Raw genomic sequence first — 15206 nt, forward strand, 5'->3', positions numbered from 1 at the left:
ATTTTAACATATAGAACAATGAGCATAACTTTCACAATTCTTAAAAAAAAAAAAAAAAAGGTAAAAAGAAAACAACCCAGTGAACTAAGTGAAGTTCTTCTATAAAGGCTATTAAGAACTACAGAAGGGAGGGGCACCTGGGTGGCTCAGTCGTTAAGCGTCTGCCTTCGGCTCAGGGCGTGATCCCAGAATGCTGGGATCGAGCCCCGCATTGGGCTTCTCTGCTGGGAGCCTGCTTCTTCCTCTCCCACTCCCCCTGCTTGTGTTCCCTCTCTCACTGGTTGTCTCTCTGTCAAATAAATAAATAAAATCTTAAAAAAAAAAAAAAACTACAGCAGGGAGTCAAGTACTTCTATAGTCTTATCATTCATTAAGAGATAGAAGTAAACAGTGGTGATTGATCCTTGAAAAAGGAAGACTTAAGGGACAAACTTTACAGACTGTCACAGTAATCCAAAGGTAGTGATATTCTCTGAGACATCAACAGGTAAGAAGAGAAATATAACTCCTTCTTACCAATCTAGCCACTTCCTAGCCCTTTCCCTTATAGCAATTATTTCTAAAATCAGGTAATTTCATTCTTGTTTAGTGTTCTTTATCTTTCCTAGTATAGTTCTTAGCCTAGCTTTAAGAAATCAATAAATCTCTTGAAACTATATAAAGAATGTTGTGTGTCTGTGCATTTTTCTAGTAGGTGAATAGCTTCCAACAAATTCTCAGTGGGGTCCATAAGATTAAAAACCACCGTGACAGACTGGGAGTTAGACTGGCAATTATTCTAGCATATGCTATGACTGATATATAAAACACTGCCAACTTTCAATTATAATGAATAAAAGGAATTATTAAATAATATAATTAGCTTTAAAATATAGTCAGGATGTATTTTCTAAAAGTGTTTTTCAAATTGCAAATTGTGACCCATTAGTGTCTAGCATTAAACAAAGAACAGAATAGACAATATCACACAGTACATTGCAAAAAATATTGTTTCCTAAAGCTTTTGTTTCAGTTTTACATGTGTGTGCTATAATGTGGGTTGTGTTGTAAAATATATTTCTTACCATGGGTGATAGCCAACAAAGATTGAAAAATACTGCTCTAATGCCTGCTTATTTCTTTGGTTTTTTGCTTTAAACCTTCTTGATATGTTACTTCTATGGAAATTTAGGAACCCAAAGAGTTATGATGATAAAAACAATAATGATGATATGATGAGCAATATTTACTGAGTATTCACTATGTGCCAGAAAAATGTGCTGTTTTACTTTTATGATCTCATTTAATCTGCACAATCCAATGAAGTATTATTATTAATCTCCATTTTATAGAGAAATAAAATAACTTGATTAGATTTAGAGAAATAAAATAACTTGATTTAGGCCTATGTCTGACTCAACACCCATGTTCCCTAAACTGCAAAAAATACGTCTCCTAGATAATCCAAAAAGCTTAATAATCCATTTAAAGATAAAGATGAATTGAATATTATAATTCTATAAAGATTCAGAGCCTTGATCCTGTGATGCTACATTGTTCCTGTCATTCACTTATTGTTTTGGTTTTGAGTGATCCAGAATATTCTGCAAAAGTAGTTGTTTCTTTCTAGAGATAAAAGTTTCTATTCAGATAGCAGACATATTGTATTTTATTAATTCCCAAACTTAAAAATCCCTTTAAAGGCTCAATTAGTACAAAATTATAAGCAGCAAAGTACCATGTAAGTAAATCCTATTTACTTCATGGATTTGTTGTAAGGATGCTATTTATTAAAAAAAATTTATAAAAGACACTACCAGTAACTATCACAAAGTAAATGACAATAAATGTTTAGCTATTATTATCATACAAAAAGACAGGGAAGTCTACACAGTGTTTTGCTTGAATTCTTCCTTGCTTTGTAGTTTGTCTTTGGGGACTTTCCAAAAATTTTGCTACTTCACTTTTTATAGTGAGAAGAATTTAAAGTGTTTCTAAAGCAACATCTGTACAATGAAGTCATTCAGACAGTTCAGTTCAAAATTTAACTGACCATCTAGCAGCTTCATTCCAAGGGTCATAAACACAAATGCTTACCACTCTAAGCAGATAATCGAATGAGAGTGTGGGATGGCTAAGGGTGGGCAGGCGTATGTTGTGTGAAAGGGGCACTCTATTTAAAAGTAGAAACCACCATTCAGTGACAAGAGATTTTATGCCACGCAAGAGTACAGGATCACTATTGCTAGATTTTCAAGAGAAATCTGAATGTCAGCATGAAATTTTCTGATTTTTAAATGTGGCACAAATTTAAACAAAACAAAACAATTGTACAGGCTAACTCTAGCCCACAGCCTACAGTTTGCCACCCGGCTTTACTTTTATGCCATCACTCAGATACACGAAGTTGACAGTCATAGCCCATGTGACACTGCTATCAATTATGTGGCCAGTAGGTAGGGAGAAAATCACAGAACATATATCTTCTGAAAGTTTAACTCTTCTTTTTACTTTAGAAGCTTTGGGAACATGTACACTAGCTTTCTCTGAATAGTCTTTTGCTATTCTAAGAAAAAAATTTCACAGAAGTCCTGAGAGACAAGCCTGTGTGGATAAGGGTTTAAAGTTAAGGAAAATAATCAAAATATAAACACATAAAGATAAAGTGAGTATGTTTATAGGACTTCAGGAGAAAACTTCCACTCATGACTGAAGAAGTAAAAACATCTTTCAAATGTCTCTTTATTAGAGAAAGAAATATCTGTATTTGCTTAATTTTTTCTGGTATGACACTATTATTTCACAGCTCCTTTTGTTTATAGGGGCATGGCAACTTTCATAAGGGCAAGTTTCTCTAGTCAGCCCTTATTTATTTATTTTTTTTAAAGATTTTATTTATTTATTTGACAGAGAGAGAGACAGCCAGCGAGCAAGGGAACACAAGCAGGGGGAGTGGAAGAGGAAAAAGCAGGCTCCTAGCAGAGGAGCCCGACGCGGGGCACGATCCCAGGATTCTGGGATCACACCCTGAGCCGAAGGCAGATGCTTAACGACTGAGCCACCCAGGCACCCCTCTAGTCAGCCCTTAAAGTGAAAATTTTTGTATAGTCAAAATTACCTTTGTAGATCTTTTAAATCATCATAAGTAAAGGTACATGATTTTGTATATTCCATACCACTTCTCAGTAAGTTCAACACAGTTAATTTTTGCTCCATGATTGGAATAGATACTGCCTTCAGTTATGCATGAATGAAGCACAGCTGAAATACTCAACTGTCAATCACTTAGGCTAGTTAGATGTGAATGACTGTAAAGTGTGATATTGTAGAGGGGGAAAACTAACCCAAAAAGCTAACCTCTACTAAGTACTAGAATAAAATAATGACTAAAATATCTACATAAGAGAGAGGCACTGGGTCACTTTCATGCCTAAGAAAACCAGAGATTCAGAAAAAAAAGAATAGTCCTGTGGGTATCTTCCCGAACTACATAAGTACTTGCAAATAAAGATACAGTTTAGAAAAACAAAATAATATATTCAGTGTAGGATCTGTAACAGATTAAAAGAGCCTTGTAGAAATAGTGCTATTTTGTTCAGTAAACCAATACAGAGGAAAAATGGAGTGCTCTCACTAACAGTCTCTGGGAACCTGAGTTTTTAAGCCCATTTGTAGACAAAGAGAGCTAAGGTACCCAAACTTGTAAGAAAGAGCTAAAGATATTTTATTTCTGGCCTACATGTAGTCTCTAGTTTTATTTCTTTTCTGGGATATAAATGCAATGACATATAGGTAATAATTTCAATTAGTTTTAATTTTCATTAAAAGTTAATTAACTGGCATGCAATTTATATGTGAATCAGTTCACTGGGACTTAATCATTTCTGCTTTTGCAATTCTAAAGCTAAGGATTAGATACTAAAATCAAGGCAGATGTGTTCAAGACCTCTTTGATAAACAACAGGTATATGTTAACTACATAGTAAAATTATTTATTTTGACGGAGTACAATCAATTAGGAATTGATGACTACAAACTAGCCCCAGCAGCAACTTTAAGCAATCAACAGGCTCAGAGATAAGTGTGTGACTGTCACGCTGAATGCAGAGTTATGGAAAATGTCTTCTGTAAGTTAAATCAGCTGGTATGGTAACACTGATATGAAAATTGAAAAGAAATTAACCTATACTATAGTCTGGGTTCAGGAAATTAAAAGAGAAAACAAACCAGGGAAAAGGATATAGGTTGTATTTATCATGACAACATGCTAATTTCAATAACCAGGCAAGGAGGGCTGACTTAAAAGCTGTGTCGGGGGCGCCTGGGTGGCACAGCTGTTAAGCGTCTGCCTTCGGCTCAGGGCATGATCCCAGCGTTATGGGATCGAGCCCCACATCAGGCTCCTCCGCTATGAGCCTGCTTCTTCCTCTCCCACTCCCCCTGCTTGTGTTCCCTTCTCTCGCTGGCTGTCTCTGTCAAATAAATAAAATCTTTAAAAAAAAAAAAAAAAGCTGTGTCGGCTCACTCAAACCAAATGTTGGCTGGTAGCATAAATTGGCTCTCACTGCCAAAAAGTGATCTGCTTATCATATAGCTGATAAGACAATCTAGGCATTGCAAGGCTTAGCGGTCCTTTATGAGCCATGACTTACCTTTATGGACTGGCACTGGTATAGGAACCGGGCTCCTGACACGTGTGCTTGTGGGTTGGACTGGAGGCCTACGTATGCCCATAATACCTGGATCTCCAGGGAAACTGGTATGACACAGCAGGAAATACAATGCATAGCCTGTAAAAGGGTGAAGAAGCATCTGCTTAAATTGCTGATGGTTGCCTATAGTCAGTTACCATGCATTAAGTAGCCACTGTTTCTTAAACATTATATATAACAGAGAAGGTAATATGACTTAGAGAAAGAACACAAAAGTTCGCAATAGATCATACTATTGTCTTGGATCTTAAAAAGTTAAAATTCTAAAATGGAAATGACTAATACAGAGATTAATAAAATGTGAGCTCACATATAATGCTTATAAGAAGTGCTCCAAGACTGGTGCATAGTCAGTGTTGTAGAATGCCAGAAACAGCCACTTCTGGTTGAGGATGGCTTCATGGGACTGGGATGAGTAAGGAATGAATGGTGATGGTAAAGGAAATTCAGGTGGAGAGAAGGCATATAAAAAGGTGTGCAAGTAGAACAGCACATGATACCATGGAGGGACATTCACTGATTAATCTGAATAATAGCTACCGAGTGTCTTCTATGTGCCAGGCATGATGGAGGCACTGGCCTTGAGCAGACCACTTGAGTAAAGCAAAGGATTTGGACACAGAAGCAGTGAAAGGTTAAGGAAGACATTTCAGGATTAGATTACGAAGTCCAACCAAGCAGTCTGACTCCAGAAGGATTAATTCCAAAAGGTAAGAAGGACTTATGGAAGTGAATTACAATAACAGCAAATACAAATTATCCTCAAATATGCCTTGTGCTTTTCCCGCTTCATATCTTTTATAGTAAGGCTCAGACACTAGCAATAACATATATAAACTAGGAATGGGGAAGACAGACCCTATTTAAGTTTACTTTATTCAGAAACTATCAAACTGTTTTCCAAAGCGGCCACACCATCTGCAGTCTCATGAACAATGTCTGAGGGTTCCAGTTTCTCCACATTCTTGACAACACTTGTTGGTGTCTACCTTTTTAAGTATAGCCATCCTAGTGGGTGTGAAGTGGTATCTCATTGTGGTCTTGCATTTTCTTAATGGCTAACAGTGTTCAGCTTTTCATGTGTTTGTTCCAAATATTTTAAAACATCTTTCTTTTTATTTATTCTACATTAGGAATACTTTTCTATGTTGACAAATGTTTTTTGAAACTGTGATTTAAAAATATAAATAGGTTTAAGAAAAAAAAAAGAATAAAGAGTAGTTCCAGTATAATCTCAACCTTGTCACTAACCATCCTATTCCTATTCTCAGTCACAATCACCCCAAACCACAATTCCTCTGTAGAGCTATACTGAAAGTTTAAGAGAATTCAATTTGACTTCAGTTGCCCAAAGGCTGAATCAAGTACATGTGTTTACATATCCCCCCCAAGTCTTCTTAAAAGGAAAAAAGTATATAAGGAATAAAGTCGTAATAGTGCTGAGGAAGGGAATAATGGCACTTCCAAAATCATGGCTAAGGAGAAAGGCCTTTCAAAGTCTGAACCAAAACTCAAAGGTTAAAAAAAATAAATTGATGTCTTTCACAATATAAAAATCAGTATCTATATGGCAAAAAAACCCCAAAAAACCAGAAACAAAGTCAAAAGACAAATGACAAACTGGGAAAAAAAACACCTGCAAATTATACAGAAAAAGGTCCATTTCTCAAATCTGCAAAAATTTCCTGTAAGTCATAAGACCAGTAATTCAATAAAAATGGGCAAGGAATATAAATAGACAATAGTGAATAAAATACAAATTGTTCAACCATATATCGAAATACTCAACCTTACAGTGAGAGAAAAATAAAACTATACTGGATACTCGGATACTATTTTTCACTTATGAAAAAAGACCAAAAAGTTTCATAACATGGTGTTGATGAAGGGGGGGAAGCAGGCTCACAGATGAATGATGGGACTGGAAATTGCACATCTGGGGAAAAAACTGACATTAAAATTTTAAATGTATATACCTTTGATCTAGCAATTCTACTTCTAGAAATTATCATGTAGGTTTGTTCTCTCATGTACAAAATGGTGCCTGAACCAGGTTATAAAATGCTGCACTGTGTATAACAGCAGAAGACTGAAAACAACCTGAATGTCCACCAAAAACTCTGGCTAAATAAATTCTGGTTCATCCAAGTAATGGAATACTATACAGCTATATTATCCAAGAATGAGGAAGCATATTACGTACTGATAAAAAAAAAAACTCTAAGATCAAGTGAAAAAAGTAAGGTGTACGGCAATGTTTACAATATTATATCATTTGGATAAAAAAAGTACAAGAGTGGGGCGCCTGGGTGGCACAGCGGTTAAGCGTCTGCCTTCGGCTCAGGGCGTGCGTGATCCCGGCGTTATGGGTTCGAGCCCCACATCAGGCTCCTCTGCTATGAGCCTGCTTCTTCCTCTCCCATTCCCCCTGCTTGTGTTCCCTCTCTCGCTAGCTGTCTCTATCTGTCAAATAAATAAATAAAATCTTAAAAAAAAAAAAAAAGTACAAGAGTAATTACTTGTGTGAGAATGCAGGATCTGTGGAAGGAAAGAAACTAGTAATTTCGGTTGCCTGTGTGGAAAGGAAGAGCTGTCTGAGAGATTTTTACTTTGTACTTTTTCAATTTTTAGCCAAGTGCATGCATTACTTAGACAGAAAAATAAACAATTTAAAATTAGAAAAGAAAATTAAAGGTATGGCTGACTATAGTGAGGAGATAGGGATGCAAAAGAGGAAGAAGACAGACTAGCACAGCAGATTACGTTTTTCACCTGGGCTGGAGTCAAGAGATATACCTGTTGGCACTGATCTAGGAGGCCACCAGGAAAAGTAAAAACAGAAACAGCTAAATGCGGTTTCTTCCAGGGCAGGGTGTGTTGCAGTTTTTACTCTGTATTTAATACCATTATACATGGTTTGAATTTTTAACCTGTTAATGTATTTTTATTAAATGTAAACATGTAAACTACTGTAACGGAAAAACCCAATTTCAACCTGAAAGAATCTGTGTTGACCAAACATTCAAGAATGTAAGAGAATATTTGAAATATATGAAATAGATTTATTTTTCCCTTACTATGAGTAGGTTGATTTTTTTTTTTTTAAGATTTATTTGACAGAGATAGAGACAGCCAGCGAGAGAGGGAACACAAGCAGGAGGAGTGGGAGAGGAAGAAGCAGGCTCATAGCGGAGGAGCCTGATGTGGGGCTCAATCCCACAACGCCGGGATCACGCCCTGAGCCGAAGGCAGACGCTCAACCGCTGTGCCACCCAGGCGCCCCTATGAGTAGGTTGATTTTGAACCACAGAACAATCTCTACCTTCAAATATTTTTCTACCTTCAAATTTTTTCCCAAGTAAGGATAATAAGTTAGATATAAACCTAACTTGAAATAATGACTTTAAATGGGTGTGATTTCTTGTATTCTTACTTTTATGACAACTACATTATCTTCCTTCTATGACAGTCCCATCATCTATAGAAACAGGGATGGTTTTAATTTGATATCCATAATTTACACACAAACAGGAAAGTGAGTTTTTGTGAGAATGTGTATTTCTCTCCTTACTGAAACGCTGCAGTTCCTGCTGAGAATCCTCGTCCACTCTCTCTTCTGGGCTGGGTCAGCATTACCAAAGATGGCAACATATTCTGGGCTGGTCTTTCCATGAAGAGTCTCATAAATCTCCTGCTGTAAGTGGCTGCAGTCCACCTTTTCCAGCCTGAAAGGAAACACCACGGAGGCTAGAGTCCAATGCTAACATATTAATCCAAACATTAAAAATGATATTATAAAATAAATTAGAGGAAATAATCCTTATTATTAGATATAAAAGACTGTCAGAAAACTTTTAGCAGTATTAACATCATTTAGATTATAAAACTACTCCTAACTAGCATCATCATTCAAAATATAAACGTTGTCACATCAACATATTCCCTACAGAGACAAAATTGTGGGAAATGATGTGGAAGCAAAGTTACCTGAGCTTGCATCCAGATACTGCATTCACTCCAAATTGTACTTCATGTCTCTTAACAGAGCAAATTCCATCACCTTGGCTCTGCAAGAGGGTCATCTGAGGCAGAAAGCAATGGTCAAGGAGAATATAAAAATAAAAAGAAGGCAGATTGGAAAATTTATGCTCTTAATTTGTCCTTAACACTATATTTTACCAATGTCATGACATTGTTCAAGTCACAAATTTGGTTTTTTTTTTCCTCTAGTAATTAAAAAACACACAGAGACAATAACTATTTTACCCCAAATAGCTAACCACATAGCAGTATAAAAATATTTCATTAAAACAAACAGAAATGAGTCACGATCCTTACCTTCAGCCAGTTTAACATATTTTAAAGCTTTTGGTAGCAACAACTTTGAGAACATAATGTATTAATGGTTCAGTAAAGAAAGTCCTGAATACCTAAAAAATCAGGGGACCTCAGAATTGGAAATCCCAAAAGATCAGCAGCCTCAGCTTTTCTCCTTAGGCTGCAACAGGCTAACCAGCTCCAAAAAAGGATACAGAATCACTTACATCGCCAGTTAGGGCCAAAAGTGGCTTCCCAAAAACATAGCCAGGATTCCCACTTCTAGGACCAGTAAGAGAAGCAGTTGTGCTCTGTTGAAAAGCCTGCAGAAAGAGTAGAGGGAAAGTCACTCACAGAGAAAAGCATGCTCTCACACCTTTCACAGCCTGGCTTCATACTCTTCTTTATGGCAATGCAGTAAGTTAGCTACACTGAACGACCTGGCTCCCTTCCACAATGGAGCATTCTGCAGAAGTCTCTTGTAAAACTTCCGTGTTTTACTTTTTATTCACTAAAATAGGTCCTGAGTGATCTGAAAATTGAAATTCCCTACATGCTATTTCTACCAAGGATTACAACCAAGGATCGGCCAGCCCTGTTTCTCAAAAATTACTATCAATTGAGGGCTATGTTTAGCCTGGCTGAAATGAGAGGAATTTAAACATAATTTAGAAATCTCTCTTAAATAACTACAGATGTTCCAGAGATAAACTGAGAGACATGAGATTTGTTTAATCACTTGAGGGCAGAGTTGAGAAGAAACCAGATTCTGCTAGGTTCAAAAAGAAGTAGAGGGGCGCCTGGGCGGCTCAGTCGTTAAGTGTCTGCCTTCGGCTCAGGGCGTGATCCCGGTGTTCTGGGATCGAGCCCCACATCAGGCTCCTCCGCTATGAGCCTGCTTCTTCCTCTCCCACTCCCCCTGCTTGTGTTCCCTCTCTCGCTGGCTGTCTCTGTCAAATAAATAAATAAAATCTTAAAAAAAAAAAAAAAAGAAGTAGAAGAAAGCCAAAAGATGGTGATCAAGACTGGAAAGTTAGATTAAGTGGGAAATGAGTAAGATGCTGAATGTTGTCACATTATATTTTGACATGTTCATAAACATACACAAGCAAAAATTCGTTACAAGTATATAAAACTCAAATAATGCAGAAATATAAAGAGTAAAAGTGAAAAACAAAAAACTGCTGAATGCCCAGAAATATGAAAAAAGCTAGTTAAAGAATTTCTGTGGGAGGTAGGCTGAGAGTTTGGATTTGAGACTAAAATCCTGCTTCTGAGGATTTGTTACTGAATCTGAGATAATGTTACTGAAAAAACGTTGTTGAATATCATTTATAGTTAAATTATGAAATACTAAATGTTGAGGCCTCAACTGACAGATTAAACTAGGCCTTCATGTTCTTTTTTTTTAGACTGGCTGTGGAACCCTAGGCCTTCATAGTGTTAATCTATTTTGCATGCATCACAGAAGCACAGGAACTATTTTTGATCCAGTATTTCTTCCCCTCTCAATCCCCTATGGAAGGGCTCTAACCCTGAAGCGAATGAGGAAGTGTTGCTGTAGGGAAGTGCCTGGCTCGACAGTCAGGTTGGTTTGTCCAAAACTGACGGAGACTTTCTGGATTCCAAAAGTCCCATTGGTCTCTATCTCATAGATGACCTGAAATACAAAAGTAGAATCAATTAATATAAATTATTTAATGGGCCAATTATTCAGAAGATTTTCTGTCTTTTAGAGTTTTATTATAACTGAATGAAGGTACAGCATAGTGACTATAGTTAATAAGAGTTTATTGTATATTTGAAAGTTGTTAAGAGAGCAGATCTTAAAAGTTCTCGTTGCAAGGAAAAATGTTTAACTGTGTGGTGATGAATATCAACTAAACTTACTGCGGTAATCATTTCACTATATACATGTGTATATACATATATGTGTATATAAAATTATCACGTTGTGGGGCGCCTGGGTGGCACAGCGGTTAAGCGTCTGCCTTCGGCTCAGGGCATGATCCCGGCGTTATGGGATCAAGCCCCACATCAGGCTTCTGCTGTGAGCCTGCTTCTTCCTCTCCTACTCCCCCTGCTTGTGTTCCCTCTCTCGCTGGCTGTCTCTATCTCTGTCGAATAAATAAATAAAATCTTTAAAAAAAAAAAAATTATCACGTTGTACACCTAAGGCTAATGATATTATATGTCAATTATATCTCAATAAAAAAAATAACTGAATGAGAGAGACTAAACAAGTAATCTTAAAAATGCCAAACACAAATACCATGAAAAGACAGACTTCATATTATATCTACACATGCAAAAAGAGCTCTTTGAAAGAGTTCATGGGAGAAGTTTATGATAAGGATTGAAAGGGAAAAAAAATGAGTTTTGATTGTGTGCAGAGGAGGGAAGTAGAAAGGGAGCATGGAATGGACACCCAGTTTACTTGGCTCTCCCAATGTCTGAGGATGAATGAAGACAATAGCTAGAGATGGAAATCATAAGCAATTGAAGGTAACCTTAGATTTCTGAGCAGTCTTTACAATGATGCTTAAGATAATTCTTCCTTCTGTAGGGTGATCAAAAGGGAGAATGGAGGAAAAGAAGTTGACTCTTTTATTTCAGACTTTCAGGTGATACTAATTTTGTCAACAGAAGAAAATGTGGTAAGAACTATAATAAACCGCAAATGCGTAAAGAAAGAAGAGTCAGAAGCAATCGTAATCTTTTGTATATGAAATACCGGAGGATGGTAGCAATGGAAACTGAAATATGGTAGGGAGGAAGGTGATGGGCTCAATTTGATATGTTAAGTTCCATGCACAAAAATTCATGTGGGGTTGGTCTGGTACTCAATGGAAGATGAGGCACCTCTGGTAATGCTGATCAACAAACATCAGTCCAGAATCCGAGGTCAGCGTCCTCACCTGGGAAACCACATTCTGACAAGTGTTTCCAGACAAGAGAGGAGAACCAGCTTGTGAGACAAGGGTCACAGGAACCTGGAACTAGCAAGGGAAAGCAAATCAACTGAAATCAAAAGCAGTATTTTCTCTTCTAGCAACATATTATGCTGAAATAAGTACTTTTCATTTTTGACCCCCTTCCACTCTACTTCCATTGCCAGCCTACAACTTAAGATCACAAATAATTTTAAATCAGCACTTCTCAAAACATATTTCTCAGAACATTAATTCCAATAGATATAAAATAAAGGTTCTGTGGTCAAATAAATTTTACAAATTTCTGTGTTTTTATTTTTTTAAGTTTTTATTTCCTTTAAGTAATCTCTACACCCAGTGTGGGGCTTGAACTCAGAACCCCAAGATCAAGAGCTGCAAGCTCTACTGAACCAGCTAGGTGCCCCCAAATAAATTTTATAAATATTATATTCGATATTCCCCTCTTAGAGTACCAAGTCCCTTAGCACATTAAAGACTCCAAGAAGTCCACTCTAAATATAGTATTTAACTTTACTTAACCCAATGTTTCCCAAATTTTTCTAACACCTTAGGAACTCCTATTTCATGTGATGCTTATTAATCATATAGAACATACATGGGAAAACAATGTTTTAGATTCACTTAAGAGTTTGATACATCACACATAGATCTCCTTTCACAATTACAGTCTAGACTGAAATTACCTCAGATACAAAGGGAACAAATAGTCTCCTTCCTTTTCCCTGATAGTGTCATACCTTCATATTCTGCAGATCAGTCACACCTTTTGGAACCTAGAATAAGAGAAAAGCAAGAACCATGAGTGTGCATACATCTCAGAGAAAATCTCCAGGAGCTTGTGGTTTCACGTGTGGGGAGGAAAAATCAACATATTAGAATGATTCTTCTCTTCTACCTGACTGTTCTTTATACTAAAATGCTATGAGTAAAGCGATGGGGAGGTTGGGCTATGACACTCCTACCCTGAGCAGAGCTCTACTGAAGAACAAAAGCAAGAGGTTTTGGTCAAATAGTGAAATGTCATCCCCTGCCACCCTCCCAAGCCAATGCCATTATCCAGGAGGGTAGACTCTCTCATCCTGGATGTATATCCCCCAGCTTTTTCATCTTTCTTCAGAGGGTAGGGCTTCTGGGCCCTCTGTTTTTTACATAGTTCTTAGGCATTCTGACTTTCAATTCAGTGCTTTATCCACAACCCAACAGCAGGAAACATGCTGACTTTATATCCACAATAGTGACAGTGGGGAAGGAAGCAATACCACCTTCAAGACTGTGAAGTTATAATAAGAGGCAGCATTGAGGGCTGGATCCAAAGTGCAACTACTTGTCAGGTTCTTGAAGAAACGAGCACAGGTTGTACTTTTACTCTCCAGGAAACCTTAGAACACAAAGAATTAAGGGAGTGATCAAAGAGAAAGCTTATTTTATTTTTATGAAAAACAATTTTTTTTTTTTTTTAGATTTTTGTTTTTAAACGATTTCTAAGAAAGCCTATTTTAAATGGAACAAAAAGATTGGCACTTCTGTTTTGGACTCACCTGCAGGATTGCTCTCGGCACAGAGCCCTCCAGCTCCAATTCCCCCAGGCTGCCTCAGCAGGCTGATTACAGACCACTTGGGGAAGTAAGTCAAAATGGGGTCCCCAGCCTGAACAAAGTAGAGTAGAAATTAATTCACAGTGAGACTGGACTGAACTCCACCAGAAAAGAAAAAGTAGAAACAAAAATTAACTCAAGGGCTTGTGAATGTGGATAATACTGTCTTCTAAAAGAACTGACAATGGTTGACCCAGTTGCAGGGGGGTACCTCAAAGATACCTGGTCAGCTGTCAGCCATGAAGGCAAACCACACCAAACAGTCCCATCCCTATCCCCAGGCTCACCCTGTAATGAGGTGGTGGTGACTGGGTTTGGAATGTTGAAGTGAATGATCCGCCTCCAAACTCTGTAGCCAGGGCCTCGAAGTGGGTTGCATTGACCTTTTGGAGCTTCTGGAAATAGTTTAATTTTGCTAAAATGTTTTTTAAAAGAAAAGGAGTTTAGATAAAAGAAAAATATTTATTTAAAAATACCTGGCATGCCAAATAACTGCTTTTAAAAAGCATTCTTATTGAAGCATAATACATACACAGCAAAGTCTGTAAATGTACTCATCCTGAGTGTAAACTCAAAAGAATTTTTACACATTGCTATACTTTTATCCCTACTACTCAGATTAAGTTATAGAACATTTTTCCAGAAAACTTCCAATCAATAATACTCCACTTTCAAAGATAACAATTCTGATTTTTATCACCTTCTACTGTATGTGTATTCTGTTAAAAGAACTACTGTTTTACCATTAAGATCTAAGGTAAGCATACGGCCAATGCCAGGCAGTTCCAAGTCCCTGATGCCAGGACTGTGAGTGATTAGCAATCTGTGATGAAAACAGGAAGTTCAATAATGTTCACATTTGCCCCATACCAGATGAGTCTCTAGTACAACAAAATGGTACTGTTTCAGTTGGAACATGGCAAAGTTGGAGATAACATTCAATTTGTCCTCTTCTTCATGTTTCTTCAAAACTTCAACTGACCAGTCCTAATAATAATGTTTCCATCTTTCAAGTATATGAATTTGTTATGTTTCCCTCCTTTCACTTCATAATTTCTACATTTAAAATTTCAGACACTTCAAAGAAGTATATTCTGTAATGATTCTATAATTTATATTACAACAACATAGAAATCTATTCAAGTTCCTGCAGTCATCTCATTATGGCTAACAGGGATGACTGAAATTAAAGTTCTGTACGGGTTTTCAATAGGGTATATTAGTTCACTAATAAGAGAGAAGGGGCAAGTTGAGAGGTAGAAGAGGGCAGATGATAGAAATTAAACAGACAAAAGAAAATTTTAAAAACAAAAGTCCAGACACAAAGCCAATTTTCAACAAATGTTAGGTAACAAGAATAGCTAACACATTTCTACTCACAGTTGTTCACATGGACACAAAACTGCCTAATTCCACTTGAATCCATGAAAACTCTGGAAGGAAATGGGGAATTACTCCTGAAGATAAGAGAGTCGTCCACGCACATCCAACTTGAAGACCTGAGAAGAAACAGGATGAAGAACAGACACATTTAGAAGCAGAGAGCTAGGTCCAAAAAGGTACTGCATGGATGTCAGTCAATGCCTAAGAGAGGCCTCCTTGGGCAACCATAGGACAACACAAAGGTCCTATTCTATTGGACTACCCTG

General features: G+C 37.1%; 1 protein-coding gene across 8 annotated transcripts in view; it reads right to left on the reverse strand.

Annotated features, from left to right (window-relative positions):
• Window positions 1-15206, reverse strand: part of TCTN3 (tectonic family member 3) — a 61603-nt gene that overhangs the window by 14458 nt on the left and 31939 nt on the right. For 7 of the 8 annotated variants that reach the window (XM_034663028.1, XM_034663025.1, XM_034663023.1 and 4 more), the window contains 11 exons: window positions 14938-15056; window positions 13845-13972; window positions 13501-13609; window positions 13225-13340; window positions 12700-12735; window positions 11927-12007; window positions 10543-10668; window positions 9224-9331; window positions 8679-8773; window positions 8263-8416; window positions 4632-4769 (listed from right to left, as the gene is read on the reverse strand). In XM_034663028.1, the coding sequence (XP_034518919.1) occupies window positions 4632-4769; window positions 8263-8416; window positions 8679-8773; window positions 9224-9331; window positions 10543-10668; window positions 11927-12007; window positions 12700-12735; window positions 13225-13340; window positions 13501-13609; window positions 13845-13972; window positions 14938-15056 (1210 nt within the window). The remainder of the gene's footprint in view (window positions 1-4631; window positions 4770-8262; window positions 8417-8678; window positions 8774-9223; window positions 9332-10542; window positions 10669-11926; window positions 12008-12699; window positions 12736-13224; window positions 13341-13500; window positions 13610-13844; window positions 13973-14937; window positions 15057-15206) is intronic. The other variant, XM_034663022.1, reaches the window with a different exon arrangement.

This window comes from Ailuropoda melanoleuca, chromosome 6 (genome assembly GCF_002007445.2).
Source record: "Ailuropoda melanoleuca isolate Jingjing chromosome 6, ASM200744v2, whole genome shotgun sequence".
In the NCBI taxonomy this organism is placed as follows: domain Eukaryota; kingdom Metazoa; phylum Chordata; class Mammalia; order Carnivora; family Ursidae; genus Ailuropoda; species Ailuropoda melanoleuca.